Source organism: Centruroides sculpturatus, unplaced genomic scaffold (genome assembly GCF_000671375.1).
Source record: "Centruroides sculpturatus isolate CEXI.00-Female unplaced genomic scaffold, Cexi_2.0 scaffold185, whole genome shotgun sequence".
NCBI lineage: Eukaryota > Metazoa > Arthropoda > Arachnida > Scorpiones > Buthidae > Centruroides > Centruroides sculpturatus.
This window is the reverse complement of record NW_019384424.1, coordinates 64,935-85,215: the sequence shown is the minus strand read 5'-3', so window position 1 is coordinate 85,215 and position 20,281 is coordinate 64,935. Positions and strand designations below refer to the sequence as shown.

At 28.7% G+C, this 20,281-nt stretch overlaps 1 protein-coding gene across 1 annotated transcript; it reads right to left on the bottom strand.

Annotated features, from left to right (window-relative positions):
* Positions 1-16,863: 16,863 nt before the first annotated feature.
* Positions 16,864-18,960, bottom strand: LOC111619515 (zinc finger BED domain-containing protein 5-like). The gene has a single exon (XM_023361247.1). It carries the CDS (start codon positions 18,958-18,960, stop codon positions 17,062-17,064), a length of 1,899 nt encoding a protein of 632 aa, XP_023217015.1. The 3' UTR covers positions 16,864-17,061.
* Positions 18,961-20,281: the final 1,321 nt, after the last annotated feature.

The window sequence follows — 20,281 nt, the reverse complement described above, 5'->3', positions numbered from 1 at the left end:
CGTTTATAAGCTTCAACATCTTCACATTCATAAAAAAAAGGAAAAATCTCAAGTTTGTTTGTAGGTTTCTTTTGCTCAGCACTTTTTTGAAGTTGGTTTTTATTTACATTGCGTTTGGAATTTATTATGCATACATATGACCTCTTCCATCTTCCCATCCCTTGACTTTTAGCCACCAAAATTTTAAATCATAAATACCCCATACGTAATAATAATTCTGCCAGGTCAAAATTTGTGGTTTATTCAGTCCTGAGATACAATGCAAAATAGATGCCTCCAAACACTCACACACACACCTATACACACAGAGAGAGAGCTTTGTAAGACTTTTTTTAAAACATTTTTGGGTTTTTTGAGAGTCAAAACGTATAGAAACGCACACTGGGTGAGTCAAAATTTGACCGATCCCTATATTATGTTTCATAACAGCCAGAAAAGTAAAAGTTATTTAAATAAAATTCAGTTTTAAAATTTTCAAACCTTTACTTCATTTTCTAGTCGCAAGATGGCAGTTAAAACACTACTTTGGTAAACATCTTTAATATCATAATGTATTTTATATAGAAGTTAATAGCTTAAAATCTTTATATAACATACCATTTTAAAATGTCTTTTAATTTTTTATTTGTAATTTATTCGTGTTATACAAAATACAGTATAAATCTTTCATATGACAATAAACATATTTAAGCAGTTTATTAAAAACTACATTAAAGTTCTGAAGTATAGTGATAAAAAGAAGAAATAAATGCTTTTTATCCAAAAATTTTAAAGTTCTATCTGTAATATATTCTTATATAAGTTTATGTTAATGTGCACTTTATAAAATATAAAAAAGTAGTCTCGAGGAAAAAAATTCTCAATAAAATGACAAAATGCAACGATTACGTAAAAATATTTATTATGCAAATTTGAATTTTTAAAAATTTATAATAATAAAATTCCTCGCATTTGTTTATTGTGAATGTAAAGACACGTATAGCCTCCAGTTTAAATTATGCAATAAAAATAAGGAAATAACTTATTGAACTTCTAAAATATTTCTATTGTATATAAGTACAGGAATATGATGGTCAATGCGCAATGAATAGTTGAATAGTTGAAAGAAGGAATATCAGTAATTGCTTCTAAATATTAAATAACATTAAATGGTTCCTATCCATAAAATGTTTTACATTGGCATCAATCTTTTACATGAAATTAGAAATGAATAGAAGTGTGCCCGCCCAATACGCTGTTTACTTTTATTTACTATTTTGTAACCAATGTTTTTCTAAAATTCTTTAAAGTATATAATATATATTTGTAAAACTAATACAAGTTGTATATTGCAGTAATCTATACAACTGTATAGTAACATCTAACATCAGTAACTCAATAAAATCATTGATAGTAATCTATACTATCAATGATTTTATTGCTTCACGGACTTAAATAATATTTTAAATGCATAAAATATTTCTAATTTTGTGTACTTTGCATTGCTATTCATTAACAAATGCATTTTAAGATGCTTTGTATTGTTATTTAGTGACATGTGCCGTATAAGGCATTCAATAGAAAACCGGAAAACTCCCCATTAAAAGCCGGGAAGATGAGCAATAGCGTAGTAATTTTGACAGACGAAATCTCCAACTGCAACAGTAACTCCAACTGGCAACACTATATTCTCGAGAATATAAGACAACGGACTAATAAAATAGCGGCGCATCTGTAAAAGTGCACGAATAGAGCGCAGGGAACTATTGTCCGATTTTTGACAGAAACCAATCGTAATCCATTGGCACATGTAAGTACATTAAGGAGACGACTATATGATTTGCACACGGGTGTACGAGTAGAGTTTTAAAGTTCCAAAAACAGCCACAGTGCTGTGGAAGATTCTTTACCGCTGGGACCGCGGTGAATGTCATGGAGTAATGCAATGCAAAGTATATTTTCGTGTATTTATTACGCCATAACTATTCTGTTTGCTGAAAACAGGATCTACTATAAAATTTTTTCTGTAATTTTAAATGACAATTTTAAATGTTCAGCGACGGCTTGCGCATTTACCATATTTTTTTAAAATAAATTTAAACACTTCTCCCATAATTATGACCCACAATCACAAAGGTTGTTGCTTTGATGCCACAAAGAAATTTTATTTTTGAAGTAAATAATTTTTATTTTATAAGTCATTTTAATATTAAAACATAGTTTAATATATAATTTTATTGTTGATATTATTACATGAATGCAAAATATTCTATATTACAAGGATTCGGTTTGATTCTTTACATTTTCCTCACATATTTCATTCAAACAGGATATATCGATTGTTTATGCGAAATAATTTAATTATAAAACTCTGCAAACTAGAAAATAGTCGTTGTTTGTTTTTCTTTCATAAATATAATAAAAGAAAATGGCAAATTTTGATGGGAAACTTAATGAAAATAACGTAGAAAATGTATTGATATTTTCTCATTTTTATAGATTATATTAAACGACATGTATAAGCGATATTTTAATTTAGAATTGTTGAGTTATTTAAAAAAAATTCTTCAATTTAAAGACTGGCTCAAAAGTCAGATAACCGTATTCTGTTCTGTGTTCCTGTTAGAGTTATAAATATGAATTGTTCTCTAAGATTGGAACAAGATATTTTCTTTATAAAAAATTATTGCCGTGTTATTTGTATAGATTACATTCATTGACATAAAAAGTTACGTACAGTACCATAAAGAAAGCGTCAATATCAAATAAAACTTTATTAGTGAGAACGGGCCTTATAATAGGGACCATATCATGTGAAACAACGGTACAATTAAAAAAAAACTTTCAGCACTTTGTAGGATCTCCTCTTGTCAATCCAGGCAAGAAGTGGCAACGTAACGGAACATTTCTGAAAAACCATCGTTGCGTGCAGCTGAGCATTATGTTGCTAGAAAATAACTGTTTGCAATCATGATATGAAAGGCAACGCGTGGAGATGCAGCATTTCATAAACGTTCCACTGTGCTGTCAATGTCTCTCGCACTCTACTAGAAGTAACTGATTAATGGCATAACGCATAACTGTCTCTGTGTATGTAAATTTATCGCTGTTAGTCTCCTGCCAATGGTGTGGGGAGAGGCAGGGTACTTGTATCGAGACTTCTACTTATCTGCAGATGGTGGACAAAGACATCACTACAGCTGTTTGTGCTTGTCTGCGATGAAACGATTATTTGTGCTGGAGGTCTGTATCTGTATGTGTGCCCTAATGTATCCATTGCCTCCAACAATTCCTCACAATCAGGTAGAACGGTTTAAATGGTAGAAAATTCTGCGAAATGTCCATCCTGCTTCCATCAGCTCCATGATGTGGCCTTTCTCAAACTTTCATCAGCTGTGTATAATGTGTTGGAGTGCGTAGTACAGATTAGTCTGGCGTTCGAAGACCTCTAACAGGTACAGAGCACACTGAAAATTTTGAATACAGGAAGCATTTTTATAATATACTAGGATAGAGATTTTAAGGCACTCTGAGGGCATAACCTGGCGTGCAAAACGACTACAACTGTAGTCATTTACATACGTGTCGTTTACATAAGGTAAAACTGTACGCCGAGTTCTACAGTACCTTATTCTATGTTGGTTAACTAACTTTTTCGTCACCTTTATAAAACTTCTACATTTGTAACAATAAACTATTGTAATAAATCATAGAATGATAAACACTACGTTACAGTATTTTTAATCAAGAAATTTGAAAATATTTAATTATTTTTAAGGAAAATAATAAAATAAAAAACTTCAAATAAAATCTGCACGAAGTGAATCTCTGCTAAAATGCTTCAACAAATAATTGAAAATTTCTAAAATTATTAAACATTCCTTTATGGTTTGATATCGTTAAAGATACCAGATTATGACTCGAAGCGCTATTAAATTTAAATTCTATCAGTAAAATTAATCGCTTATGACTTTTAATTAATCTACAGAAACCAAATTTCACGTTCAATGTTTTCCAATCTTTCATATATATTATAAAACTATTTATTAATATAAAAAATAAATATTAAAAATTTGTTGCATTATTGTATTCTACAATATATGATGCAATTTGATATATTTAATTAAGATTAAAATTAATTAATAATTAAATTGTTAGTACAATATTAATTTTTGCTGATGAATATGTGGATCATCTTGCAACATTTCGATTAAATTGTATATTATAATTATGAAATTTAGCGAATTTCTATACTATGCAGTACTAAACTTTGCAATTTTGTACCGAAGTATTGTATTGAATTATGCAGTTATATATTGAATTATGTATTGAACTTCATATTGAATCACATAATAAAAACTATATCGAATTTTATAACGAATCGTGTGCTGAACTGTGTTTACATTTGCCATGTAGTGACGTGTATTAAATCTTATACTTAATCACGTAATGAAAATCTTAAGCAGGGTACACATGTACTAGTATATATTGCGGGTATACCAGTACGTGTGTACCCGGCTTTAAACTTTAATTTACATAATAAAATGTACACAACTTTACTTGATTAGTATACTGTACCTGATAGATTCTACATGTAAAATAAATTAATGTAATATACGAAAAACACTGTATTAGAATATAATTATTATATTTTGTTTTGGTGTAATGATACAATATTATAATTTTACATCGATATTATAAAAATTCAAGAGAACGATCCAGATGAGTACCGCAATCTGATCTTTTCTAAAGATATAAATTGAACTTCTAAGACAAGTTTTTTATTCGAAAGACCTTATGCTCGACGTCATTTCCTGTTTTCGGATTTTCAAACAAATAATACAAACAAATTTCATGCAACGTAGCATTCAATATAAGGAAATTCATATATATGTATATGTATAATGTAATATTAAATAAAATATTTATAAATAAATTTTATTCTTATATATAAATGTATAAACTTTTACATTAATTCTTACATAAAAACAATTTAATTTGTTATAAATAGAATTTGCAAAGAATAATAAAAAATATATTTTTTTTATTAATAAATCAACTTCTAAGTTTAAAAATAAATAGGATATATTCTAATCTTATAAATTTTTTTTATTTTTATTTAACTTTTAAACTTAAATTTCTAAATAAAAAAGCAATTTAAGTGTCTTATCACTTTAAGAAAAACCGATTTTATAAAAATAGCGAAACTGAAAAAGTATATTTTTTTATATTATTTTAAATGGGTTTATCATCGAACAGACAGACGTTACTTTCAATTTATTTTATTTTCTTAAAGTTTTTCTCATAGAAAGTGAACTGCAATAAAAACAAGATTAATGAGACTAGTAACAAACTTAAAAAATAAAATTTATTGTATTAACTGATACAGTTAAAGTTCTTTACTTTAAATTTAATATATATATATAATGCAATTCTTAAACGTTTTAAACTTAAACACTTAAAAATACTAAAATAAAAGTTGAAGAAAGTGCGTTTAAATATATAGTTTTATGACATATAACTTAGCTAAAAATAGAATTTTAATAGTATTTTTTAAAATTTTATTAACAAATTAAACTTTAAAAAATAATTTTAAGTATTTTTTCCTTTTTAAACGTAATTTACAAGCAAATAAATAAATATATTTTAAATTTTTAAATCGATAAAACCTTAACATCAGTAATTAATAATAATTTTAAACAATAAAATTCATTTAAAATAGCCTATATTTAAAAACGTCACCAAAAAATTTAAAATGTATAATTAAAATTATAGTTTATGCATTAAAAATGTTTATAAATTTAATTAGAATTCTTTCAATAATGTAAGTTGCAATCTTCAGAGACTAATTTACATTAATTTTTAAAGAAAATAAATATTTTTAACTAAAAAAATATAAATTACACACCGTAAGCTAGATTATTATTATAAAATTATAATGCACACAGAAATTAAATCTCTGATTCCCAACCTTTCAGCGAACTTTGCCTTTCGCATTATCTATTGATAGAAATATGATTTGAGCTCTTCTTGGGGATCGCGATACACCGGTTGGGAAATGAAATAATTTTCATTAAAACTGGATTAAAAATTAACTCAAAACTTTCTTAATATTATTAATTATACAAATTAATAAAACGAATTTTATAATTAAAATGCATATATAAATATGAGAAAATATTTAATAATAATTAATTAAAATTTTACATAATCTAAATACTTTTCACTTGTATTTACTTAACTATTAATTAAATTTAATTAAGAAACAGACCAAAAATAATTAATTACTATTTTATTTTAACTAAAAAATAATTTATTAAAATAAATAAATATAAATAATAACTTTTTTTAAAGATTTATACAATTTAATAAGTCTTTTTTTGTGTTGTCTGTTCGTTTGTCTATTCAAACTGTAATTAACATACAAATAATTTTTAAAATTATTTTAGTATCATATTTCCAACAGTTTTTTAAATAGAAAAACAATTGCTTTAAACTTAGTTTAACAAATTCATTTTGTGTAGACTGATCCAAGATTAATTTGACTAGTAAAAGTTAAATTGCAATTACGAGTAATTAACTAAAAAAATTCAGCAATGAGTTGAGTATCTTTCCCTGCGAAAAAAAATATTTACTCTTAATAAACACATTAGCAAATTTTAAAATTGAGTATGACTCTGTTAGGAGATTTTATTAAACAAAATAATTTTATGTTATTAATTATTATTAAGATGCAAAAGACCTAATTTTGAGGGTAGAGATGAGATTTTTTTAACATATTGTAAATGCCAATAACGATTATAATTTTCATTAATTCCGCCTCCACCCGAGATTGACACATGACACCATCTATCCCCACTCCCTCGAACTTTAACCGTCAGAATTTAAGGGAATCAATGTCTCTTATATACGAATTACTGTGCCAAATTTCGTTCCTTAATCTTTACCCATTCTGAGATATTAAACGAAATAGACACAAACATACAAACGCATGCACACACAGAGGGGGAAATAGAGAGAAGAGAGAGAGAAGGGATAAAGAAAAGAGAGAGAGATAAGAGAGAGAAAGAGAGAGAAAATTCTTCCCGTAATTTTGAAATTTTAAATTCAGGAGGTTCAAAATGTGCAGATTAAAAACACCGAAGGGTCGAATTTGACGCGATTATATCGGTAACAAGCCAGGAAAGTAAAACTACAATTCAATTAGTTACACCATTTTATTACGTTTTCACGAATCTTGCGGGAGAAAAACAAGTTGTTCTAAACTCAGTTTAGGATTTATATTTACAATTATACTTATAAAACATATAAAGCCGGGTTAACTGACTTTTGCAACCGCTTTTCTTAAATTTATTATCTTATATCTTCATTTTATCGATATATTTTTCTTTTATTCCTTTCATTGTTTGTATACAACTTTATTTTATTTCTTTTAATATAATTTGTTCGGTTCTTTTTATACACTTGACTATAATAAGATTAAATGTTCCTTTTCCTCTATGTTATTGAACGTTTCAAACTTTCAGTCTTGATATATTTTTAAGTAATTTTAAAAAATATAAAAAATTAAATTTATATTGCATGTTTTAAATAATTGAAAAAATAGTATGTATAATAAATTAAAATATTTTAAAATAATTTGAAAGCCGGGAAAAATATTATTTATTCCAAGTTTAAATTAGGAAAATTATTCATAAAAAATGTTTAAAATATATTTAATCTAATTTTTTGAAGAATTTAACTTAATTTCTTAAGAAAAGTAGACAAACAATGTTTTATGTGGATAAAGTTTCATATAAACCTCAATCGATCCCTCAAACAGAGTACTGTATTTACTGTGTATAATGATCCCCGATTTACGACGGTTCTCATTACAACACTTATTATCACAACTATTAAATATTTCAAATTATTATTGTAAGAAATGTCAAATTTTAAGTATCATATTTTCTGTTGATTATCTCTGTATTGTATTGAGCATTTTAAAGTACTAATTTAAAAACAGAACATTCATTTATAACACTGAACCTATGGGAAATTAGAGTTCGATTTACGTCGGCTCGCTTAAAATTGACATTATTTGAGCATCTAATTAAGTGGTAAAAACATGGAAATGTTATACATTTTATTTATTTTAAACATCAAAATATTAAATTAATTTAATTTATGTTATAGTTTTCATAGCTTTTGTACTTTACACTATGATTATGGGCCATAACAGTGATTTAATATTATAGATAATTAGTAATTAATTCGATTCCTAATGAGTACACTGACTCTAAATATACAGCTCTATAAACAGTTTTAAACCAAGTTTAAAACTTAATATTAATTAATTAATAATTTACATTCTAAAACTAATTAATTTAAAATGGTAATTTTTTAAAATTAATCTGGTATAAGGGGCAAGATGACGAATAGTTTTTAATGAGATTTTTTGTTATAAATAAATAATTTTTTTTAAAATTTACCTTCTATTCGTAATTCAAAAAACCGCAGTAAATATAATTAAAACTATTTATAAAAAGGGTAGATCAAAAGTCAGTTAACCCATATGTATACGAAGTAAGCCAATTCGGTTAACTGATTTTTGGGTCCCCTGTATTAATGTTTCTATAAGGTACTATTACTTAATTCACTTTCATTACGATATATCTGAAGTAAGGCACAATAAATTTTCTTAAAAAGTAATTGTATGAGTTTTTTTCCTTTTAGATGAATTTTTATTTAATTTTTTCATCAGTAAATTTCAAATTTATAAATAAAATTTTACTTAATTATAGGAATTCCCATGTGTTACGTGTAGAGCTGCTATTGGATGGGTTCACCCTCTAATGACTTTGACATTGACGTAAACGACTTAAAGATTTATCTGATTCATTGGAGCTTCGATGATTTTTTCCAAAAAAATTACCTGCCTCCAACATGCTCTTTCTACTTCTTTCACTAACTCCCAAATGTTTTAAATCTGCTTTCCAAGTAAACAACAACAAAAATATTTCACTAATTCTTTTTCATGTTTTCTTCGTTCTTAGATGTAGCTTTATATATATTACTTGAACCTTGAAACGCCAAGAAATGCAAAATATTTGGAACTTTCTTCCATACGTATGGATGTTTGTGTGTGGAGGGCATCATTTTATTTATCCATTTCGAAGTTGAATAATTCCTTTGCGTTTTGTCGAAAATTTCTGAAATTTTGCAGGGAGGTTTGTATATTAGGGGCATTGATGATATTAGATTTTGGTGGTTAAAGGTCTACGGGTTGGGGAGATAAAGAGGATCGTGTGTCGTATCTACAGTGGGTTCGGACTCGAAGATTTTACTCTCTATTAGTATTTATAATTTTTTTTCAAAATAAAACTTATCTCTATCCTCAAAATTAAGCATTTTGCCATTTTATAATAGTTAAAAATATAAAAAGTTTTAAAATAAAATCTCGTAACAGATGGCGCCACACGCAATTTAATTCTTGCCGGGAAAGTTACGCAACTCGATGCTAGATTATTATTTTTTCTTTAAAAGATCAGCAAGTTTATTCAAATTATTAAGAATTGCTTATGAGGAACCAAATGACGAATATGCTTTTCCATTTATTGATATATTACTTTCATATAATTTCTTGATTTAAATTAAATTATCGTCATTGATTACTATTAATTTCTTTCAGTTTTTTTAAAATTAAATAATATAATTTCAGCCGTAATTTTTTAATTTATTTACATAGAAAATTATTTTAAAATTTATCATTAAAAAACAAATATATTTGTATAAAAGTTGCCTTTAACGGCATAAAATCGTTCCTTCAAAAAATTGTTCTTTGTGAATTACTCGTTAATAATTCAAAAAATTATCATTTAAATAGTAGTAATATAAATATTTTTATGAAATTATCAAGAGATAAATCACAAATTTTTTGTAAAATATTTAAACTTGATATCATTTTTCATGCGTTGAAATTTGTAGTACATAGATTAATGATAGCGACTTTTTATATATATAAAAAAGAGCCACTCGATCGTTATTCAAATGAAATGAGGCGTTGATTAATCTAACAGAATAAAAATTTCCATTTTGAAATTTAAAAAAAAAACTACATTTTTTAAAATATTTTATTTACCAAAATTAATGATTTGAAATGCTACATCTGATGTAAAGATATGGATAATTACAGTAGGATTTTTTTGAATATCTCCATTATTTGAAATGTATCATTGAACGTGGAGTAAAGAAATGTTTTTAAAAAATCAATAAACATGAATTATTAATATATTATGGCTATCGATGTAAGATGTCGTACTTTACTTCGACTGCTTTCTTGTAATATCATCTAAAAGTGAAGATCTCCACGCAATATTCTTTTAACAATTTGGAATTACCACATATTTATGTAAATTAATTGAGTAGATTATTTGAATAATGATAGTGTAATCATTTTCTGATTCTGTTTGTATGTATGTACAGTACGTCTAGTGTCTTAAAAACTTGTTTATATAAAAATGGAAATTAAATATACCTCTTCAGTCTAGTGCTTAGTTGAACTGACTACTTTGTGGGGCACTTCATTACTTTTTTAAAAAAATGTTAATTGTCTGAGATATTTTTTCTCTAGCACTCATCATTGACAGAATGAATAAAACCACCGAACACTGGTAGTTGATCCCTGATTCGCGTAACAACTAGCAAACCACGTGGAGTTTTCTGTGTTTTATTCACGTGTTTAACGTCTAAATAGGGCCAATTTTCCATAAAAGAGTACTCCCAGGTGGCATTCCCATTGGCAGATCGTCCTCGCATTTCCTTGTTCCATCAATCAACCAACCTTTCCTTAATCGTTGTTTAATTACACAGTGAGACGTGTTTTCCTTCAGGTTAGCCAAATATTCTGTGTGAATCGTCCTCTTCCTAATTTTTCCTCCACTTCTTAGCTATTTTGGATATCTCAATAAATGTTCATTTATGTATACGTGAAATTTGAAGAAGAGAGCTGTAATAACTACAGGCAGTTTAATAATAGGACAAACGTTTAATGATCACGTGAACAGACACTTTATAAAAAGTATAGATAAGTATGAATAACTGATTGTCCTCTCAATGCACATTACTTTGGAAACAGAAATCTAGACCAGAACGCCTCTGTTTGTCTTGTCTGCATTCTTCATTCCTTCTTTTCTTTCTCTTCCTTCCTTATTTTCTTTCTCTTCCTTCCTTATCTAGTCCAAGCCAGTAAGGCCATATTCGCTTTCTTGATAGCTCTTGTTTAATTATCAAGAATCCCCAAAGTATGGTGACTCGTTCGGGATTTAAATCTATTCCTAAGATGATGCTTAGTACTTTTCATGAAGTGATTCTTCTTCATTTCGTTTACCATTTCAATTCTGAGACCATAGGATTTCCTTTTACATAATTTTTATATAGGAATCAACTTTGGTTAAGCTTCATTCTCAATTAATTTGAGGATCAGCTAAGTCTAACACAGTAAATAAAGAAGATATGAATTTAAAGCGAGCGAAAACGCATTGAACACGCACAACAAGAACATTGAAAAAGTGGACGGGAGTTGAAAAACATTAACTGCTCCAATAGAAGTAGCGGAAATGAAAGTAAAAATCTTATTTATAATTGGATACCCGAAGAGAAAGTGATGACCATGACCCTTAGCTTTGTGGCACAAGCTGCAAGAGACGATCTTTAATGGGTCTCTTCTATTGAAATTTCTTGTAATACAGAAATGATAACACTGTGAGGCCGCTACACCTGTCTAATTTTAGGAAGAATTCTAGCCATATTGAGTACATTCTCTAATTTTTCATGTTCACAATATTCTTTCAACTTATCTAGTCTAAATGCCCCTTTTCTATCGGTAACAATATGGTATAGATTCTAAATGTCTTCAGCTGTAAAGTTAGGTTCCAATGTGTTCAGACTGGCATGCGTTTTTCCACGCCCAAATTGCGTAAGATAGAGGTATATTTCATTTATGGACAGTGAAAATTTCTTAAAACTTTCTTCGGAATATTTAACAGTCCAGCGATTTTTCTGAGATTCGTCATTCTGGGTGCATCACTCCTGTATTTTTTTATTGTGTGCTTGAATCGCGAAGTCAATCGTGGGCCAATCAGCCGATGGATCGTGGTGTCGAACTAACCAGCAAAAGAATGCAGGCGGAAGTGTCAATTAATAGATGGAACGTCAATCCATTAGGAGAGATAAAATGTAAAACCGCAGATCAAAAAGAAGGGGAAGAGAAAGAAACGAAGTAAGGAGATGGCAAAAGCAGATATTTTGGATCTGAATTTCTCAATTTTTAAAGTAATGTTTTGCATTGAAAGACCGACAAGTTATTTATACTTATTATAAATTATCCGTTCAAGTAATCATTAAACATTTCTTTTATTGTTAAATTACTTGTAATTCTTACACCTCTCTTCTTCAAATTCCATATCTATTAAACAAAATATTTGTTAGAATTTTAATCATATTTGTTTACCAGTTTAAAATAAAATTAAGTTTATTCAAACAGAAAATTGCAATATTATGGCGTGATGCACAANATTGGTGTATTAAACTTTTATAGAAAGCTTCTTTGTTATTGCTTCCTTTTAATATAAAGCACTTCAAAAATTTCGTAATGTTTTTAAAACTACTGATGTAAAATAAGTAATCTAATAGGAATTTACATTATTTTTCAGGAAAAAGATAAATATAAAATTTTCTTGTTTAATTTTACAAACATGTTTATCACTGATGATAAATTCGAATCGCTCTTGCTGACAACGACCTTTTTTCCTCCCGAAACATAAATTGAGTTTCGAGATAAAAAACGCCATTCGAATTTTATAAAATATTGGTAAAAATAAGAAAAAAGAATTGGATTAGGGGGAAAAATTGTGTCGAGAAATGTAGAAATTTCAATCATGGAAAAGTCTTTCTTCGATTAAATTTTACAAAAAATTTACAGTATATTTATTATTAGTTAATTATATGGAGTATAATTAACTAATAATAAATATCGTTATCACACGTAAAATAAATGAATTATGTTTTATAAATTTATATAATTATCCATTTAAAAATATTTATTTCATAATACCACCATTTAAGGAAAAAAGATTGAAAACTGTATAATATTAATACTGTTGGAGTTATTTTTCATAAATTTACAATTAGTTTATAATAATTATTTAACATATTGCTTTAAAGTTTATATCAAAATTTAATTATATAAATTTTTATAAGCTACCGTAACGATTGAAATTAATGTGAAGTTCATCTTACGCAGATAAAATGGGATGAGGGTTTTTTTATTTATTATCATAAAATATTTATTATTTATTTTTTTCATTATTAATTAAAATGCTTTGCATCGTAATATGTAACAAAAATCAATTATATAATCTACAATAATAATTTTTCATTTAAAGTTATCAATATGTAATAACGAAAAGAGTTTATCAATTTCAAAATTTAATTTTTATTAAAGGTAAATCCTGCATTGATACAGAACTTACCTACCTTACAACTCAGATACTGAGTAATCGTGATTTAATACGGGCAATTTAATAGCAAAATAAATTTGATTACATTTAGCAGTCTAAATGTAATCAAATTTAGTTTGCTATTATTTCAGGACATATGAAAGTCATTCCATAGAATTAAAACTCACTATTAAGACACTTTTTGAACTGCAAACAATGAAAAAGCAGTTTTCTTTACGTAAAAGCACGCGTTGCAATCAAGTTCTGGGTATAAAAATGACGACCACAACTATTGAATGTCATTCTTATCAGCTAAGTTAAACCTTACCTTGCCAAAACGCGCAGTTCTTGTGAAGCTGCTTTACGGAAATGACGGCTGCACTTCAGGAATTTCGCTGAGGAAATCGGCTCCACAGACTCTCAGGAGGATGATCACTCGATTCGAGAAATCTGGACGTCTGAAAAGTCAATCCAGTCGACGGCGCTAATCTGTTACTTCACAAGTTGTTACTAGTGCTGCTGTTAAACTGCCAATGAGCAATGTTGCAGACCCCAATAGTGCATGTGCAGAGTAATGGCAATTGGGTGTATCCTATAGCTCAATGTGGAAGTGTAGAGAAATTTGGTGCATTGTTATCCATATTAGATCAGCCAGAACCAGCAGTTATTTACACAACAGGGAAACTGTACTGATCTTTGCGTTGATCTTCGTTGCATTGACAAGGTAAATTATGTGGGACGACGAGACACACCTCGGTAAAACAGTGAAACGTATGTCGCTCATAACTGTTGCCACGGAACATTTGAGTTAAAGAAAGCATTTACGGTTTCCAGCAGATTCTACTGTACTCGCCTAAAGCTAAGTATAGTTAACTTTAGGGAAGTGCACTTTAAGTTAGATTCGTAGCCATATTTATCCTTCGACTATTCTTCTTCGAAGAAGCTAGTCCCAATGGGCCTATGAAGTGGTCTGTAACAACCCAGAGTTATCGAGAGATGCTCCACATTTTTTTCGTATCCTAAATAAAACAGAGACAACACCTTGGGTCAACAATTTATATGCAAGATATCGTGCCTCCACGTGTGCAGCAGTTTCTGCATCATTTCATTGATAACAGAGTGATAACAGTCGTGCGTCCTATCACCCCGCCACATCGTTCTCAGCATCTAAATTCACCTACATTTACTTGTTAGTTGTAGATTTACTTAAAAAGAGTGGTTTATCGAAGACAAGTTGCAAATTAGATAGCTTTAAAAGACACTATTATACTGTATGTTAGAAGCGTTATAAAGTATGAATTACTGTTGAACGTACTGTTTATTGTCTTCAAGTGTTTACATCTTTGGAATGAAAACTTTATTGAATAATAGTCACTGCATCTGTAAGTCTGTGATCAAGGTCGAGCTCATGAGCTTGATCTCTGCAAGCTAGTTGCTTGTAGCGCAAAAAGTGGTGAATTTGATGATATTTCATTTTAGCAAAAGTATCTTTTTCATATTCTGAAACGTAACCATACCAGAGTCGAATTCATTTGGACTGCTAAATACTTTCTAGATAGCATTGTTTCTTAAATCAAGACAATACGAACAATGTTCAAGTCTTTTAAATCCTTTTTCTCTTCATTCAGAGAGTAAAAAGTAGGCCACTTGTAGCAAAACACTTTATATCAATTTATAAAGCGTTAATAAATTAAACACTATTAAATACTATAATAAACACTATTAAATATTACACATTAAAAATGATCTCGACGTGGACCTTTCATTATAGGATTCGACGTCTACAAAATACTAAAAACATGTTAAAATTTTCTCAATAGCATCCACGTCGTACAATCGCACTTATTAACTGAATTCAATTCTATTTGTAAAATACAAATAGAATTTATTTAAAGTTCTTTAATAAGGTAGTATTGTAGAAAATTTGAAAATGGCTTATTGTTTTCAGAGAAGTTCCATCAACAACTAAGCCTTAAGAACGAAGAGTTTATAGCTATTGTAAAATATTAAAGACCAATTCAATATACCCTCGATTAAAAGAAACACGAATTTTTAAATTATAATAAATTCTAACTTTTAGAAAATCATTACATACATCTACAAAATTTAATTTTTTTTTTTTGATAAAAACAAATAATGTATAACAATTTATTAGCCATTGTAAATATTTAATGAAAGACAAATAAAATTCTAAAAACTATTCTAATCGTGTTTTTCTCAGTCATTTATTCATTGCATTAGGACCTATTAAAAAATAATAAAAATAAAGACAAAGTTCAGATCAGTAGACACAAAAAAAGTTAAAATTATCCAATGCAGTATATTATAACGCATTTAGCTTGATAACATACATTAATTATGTATATTTGGGCTTATTTTTTGGATTTACAAACTTTATGAAGATACAGTAAAAACTCACTTATGTGGCCACCTTGCTAGAAGTGAGATGATCACCTGTTGGGGTTACGAAACATTGACATGTGAATTGTAATTAGAGTACTGTACAGATTATTGCTAAAAGTATAATACAGATTATAAAACAAAAATAAAAAATTCACATGATACTGTACATTCTTTGCAATATAGAGTACATACAAGGGACTGTATTTACGCTAAATAATAGAATTTTGAAAATAAATTTACACGTACAATAAATGTAAGCTGTTTTCAGTAGAGTTCATTCAATTACTGTACAGTACAATACTAAATTGAATGCCTACCAGTAGTCGAGTGAATAAAACCGCTAAACATTGGATGTGGGTTGACGCACTAACACACGAAGTTCTCCGAATTTTCGTTTACATATCTAAATATGTCCCCATCTAAATAGCGGCGGTTTTTTTTTATAGAAAGTCCTCTCTTATGTGTTGCGTTGGAGTATCCCACCAAACTAAGCTAAATGGGATTATTTAGTAACCGTAAATGAAATCAATATACCAATGTTTATGAAATGGTAGTACAAGTTTGGGCCTATTTAAATACTGTATTTTAACAGGAAAATTTAGAAAAAGTTATTAAAGTGAGTGATTAAATACATAGACGACCAAATGTCAGAAAAAGTGTTAATAAGTAAATCAGCTTTTACGTCAGGATTATCAATATTTTTCGTCGTTGAGTGTTGCGAGCGACGTATCGGTGACGTAGATCGATCATCACATCTCTTCTTAAGATCACAAACATTACCAATAGTCTCCATGCCACCTGCTTCCAATCAATCCTTGGATACATTTGGAAAGACCGTATATTCAATAATAAGAAAGTTAACTGAAGTCAACTAAAAATCATTAATTGAAAGAATACAAAACAGCAGCTCAACTGTCTAGAACAGCGGTTCCCAACCTTTTTTCATTAGCGTACCCCGTGACATGTCATTTCTCTATATTGTACCCCTCATTTAAGAAATTTAGTGAGTAATCGTATTGTTAATTTTACATGTTGTAACTTTTAATTTAAAAAAACTAATTTATAATGTTGATAAAGAGAATATATTTACGTTCATACATGTAAAAATAAACACATTTACAATACAAATATAAAAATTACAATAAAAATAAAATTGCACAAAAAACTAACTTCAAAGTATTTAATTTCGTATGAAAGGAGTTCAGTGTGAGCCTTGTCCTTGTTTTTTCTCGCATAATTTTTTTATGTCAGGTTCGACTGATGCGAGGTACAATCTCAAATCTGGAACTGCCTTCAGCTTATTGCGATACTTATTTTTAATATACAGATAGGAAGAAAAAGCTCTTTCCACAAGCACAGTACTTGTAAATGGCAACAAAAATTGAAGTGCTTTATCAGAAAGTAGCTCAAATTCTTTGTTAATGTCTGCCCAAAAGTTAAAAAGAGATTTTGATTTAAATTGGCATTTTAAAATCGAATCGGTTGAAATTTCGATCAAATTCTCTTTTTCCTTACTTGATAATTTAGCTACCTGAAAGTATTCCTCTTCAAATGGATTTAGAATCCAATAGTTTGTGTTGTCAGGTTTTGGAAAGTATTTCTGAAAATCCGATTTTAATCCTTGTAAATGTTCAACTATTTGTTGATTTAATTCTGGAGAAAGTCGTAATTTGTTTTCAGATAAGAAACTGTGCAATGTTTCAAATACTTCAGGTTGACTATTTTTAATACATAACTTCCAAAAATCAAATTTTTTAATTATAGATTCAATTTTGTCAGACACAGTAAATATCGTTGTTTTATCTTGGAATGCCAAATTTAACTTATTTATATGCAGAAAAATATCTGATAAATATGCGAGAGCCTGAAGCCATTTATCGTCATGAAATTTGGATGAGAGCTTGAAAGGATTGCTTTCAAAAAAAACTTGTACCTCATGCCTAAGCTCGAATAGTCTGGTAAGAACTTTACCACGAGATAACCATCTCACTTCTGTATGAAGGAGCAATGTAGAATGAAGATTCATCATGTCGTCACATAGAACTTTGAAAATTCTTGCGTTTGTGGGCCTCGATTTTATAAAATTAACCACTTGGACAGCTTCATCAAGAACAAGTTTCAATTTATGAGGAAGGCTTTTAGAAGCTAAATTTTGTCTATGGATGCAGCAATGGCTCCAATTTACGTTCGGGGCTACTTTCATTACACGACTGCGAAGACCAGAGTAAATACCTGACATAGACTTGGCACCATCGGTACATAATCCACAGCAGTTAGACCAATCAATTCCCTTTTCTTTGACATAAGAATCAATAGCATTAAAAATGTCCTCACCTCTTGTGCGTTCTGACAAAGGATGACAAAGTAATAGGTTTTCTTCAATTTCGTTATCGACCAAATATCTTGCTATAACAAGCAAAATAGCAAAATTGGCGACATCTGTGCTTTCATCAACTTGAATAGCAAAAAATTTACTATTTTTAATTCGGCTTATTGTTGTCATTTCAACATCATCAGACATCTCGTGAATTCTTCGAGATATTGTATTGTTCGAAAGAGGAATGTTGTTCATTTTAGGTACTTGGTCTTCTCCGAGCATACAGCGAACAGCATCTTTTATACAGGGAAGAATCAAATTCTCAGCTATGGTATGATTTTTGCCACATTTAGCAATACGGTAACTAATACGGTAACTAGCTTCAACGGCATTTTCGAGATTTTTGTCAGATGACTGGATGTACGGCTTCAAACTCGATTTACTCATATTTTGCTCCAAGCGTTTAAAAAAATTATGTTCCTTGTTTTTATAATTGGGATGCTTCATTCGTAAATGTCGTAGGAGTAAGGAAGGTTTCATGCAGCCATTAGATAAAACATCTCCACATACTACACATTGTGGTTGAGGGCAGTTTTCATTTCCTATATAAGTAAATCCATATTTAATATATTCATTGCAGTACTTTCTGTTTTTCTCTGTTTTCGAGACTTTTCCAGTGTTTACATCCGAAATGCTGTTGTCTTGAGAGGTATTTGCCAATTGAACCCTTTCCACATTATGTGTTAGCTCTTTTTTTGTTTCTTGTTTCAACCACTTATCCATATCTAATGATAAATCAAAAATGAAATTAACGTACCTAATTTCGAAATTTCTCTCCGTTGCGTGTCGCCCTGGGTTGAACTTTTGTGGATGGCTAACGACAATTTCCCGTTTTTGAAAAAAATAATCATGGCTATCGTATCATCCGAAAATATTTTCTTATTTTGCACAAAATATATATATATATATATGTATATTAATTAATGTAAAACGAAAACAAATTATATTTTGGAAGTTAGTTTTAATATAAAATTATAACTAGCGCCATTTGCTTTGAAAAACGTTCTGATGCTGAAACGAGATATCTAGGGAAAATCTGGAGAAACTAGCTATATGTCCTTTTCCTTGCTAACAATAAAAAATATTTTTGATAAACAAAAAACATACTTTTTGGAACAACGTGGGAATATTGTTGAGAGATAATAATAATAACGGTAACCACCCCATCATCAAAAGTCCGTAACATAATCACTAATCACGTATAATGGTATCCCCACTACCATTGACCGAATGCGCAACATTTATTGATCTGTTGCATTGTACAATCGGCAGAATAATTTTTTTTCTATTTTTGCATTTCGAAATATATAATAAAGTTGTGATTGTTGCAAGGAACATTTTTTACCTAATAATTTTTTAATACTATTAATTTGGGATACATAATATATTATTTTTTCCGCCATAATAACTAACTTTTTTCTGTACCCCTAAAGAACCTATCGTGTACCCCCAGGGGTACGCGTACCACAGGTTGGGAATCGCTGGTCTAGAACATTTCTTAAGACATTTTCCTCCCTTTTTCACATTTTAGCATTTTTTCATACCAACAGTCAAATAAAACGTAGTATATTAAATCCTTACCAAAGAGAGATTTCTGAAGCCATCATTATATCACCCTTCAAGAAATCTTTCATCCTACACAAGATTGAAAACTCTTAGAGATTTACGCTCTATCACATAACCTTATCATTCTCAGTTACACATTCACCGATATATTATTTCCCTATTTAAATTAAATTATTTTTTCCAAATAAACTGATTATAATAATGATACTTTTATGGTGAGATTTTTAATAAACTTTTCTATAAATACTAAATATATTGAATTATGAAAAATAACCTAATTATAAAAAAATAATTTAATTAGACAAATATAATAATTAAAAATCACAGTGTTGTATGTTATGTTTCTTATATCGTTCAATTTTATAGTTTTAAACGATAAACAAGTTATTCAAAAAGTTCGAAATTTTACAAATAAAGGAGAAAACATTTGATTAAATTACTTAAAAGCTATTTTAAATCCAAATGTTATACAATGAAG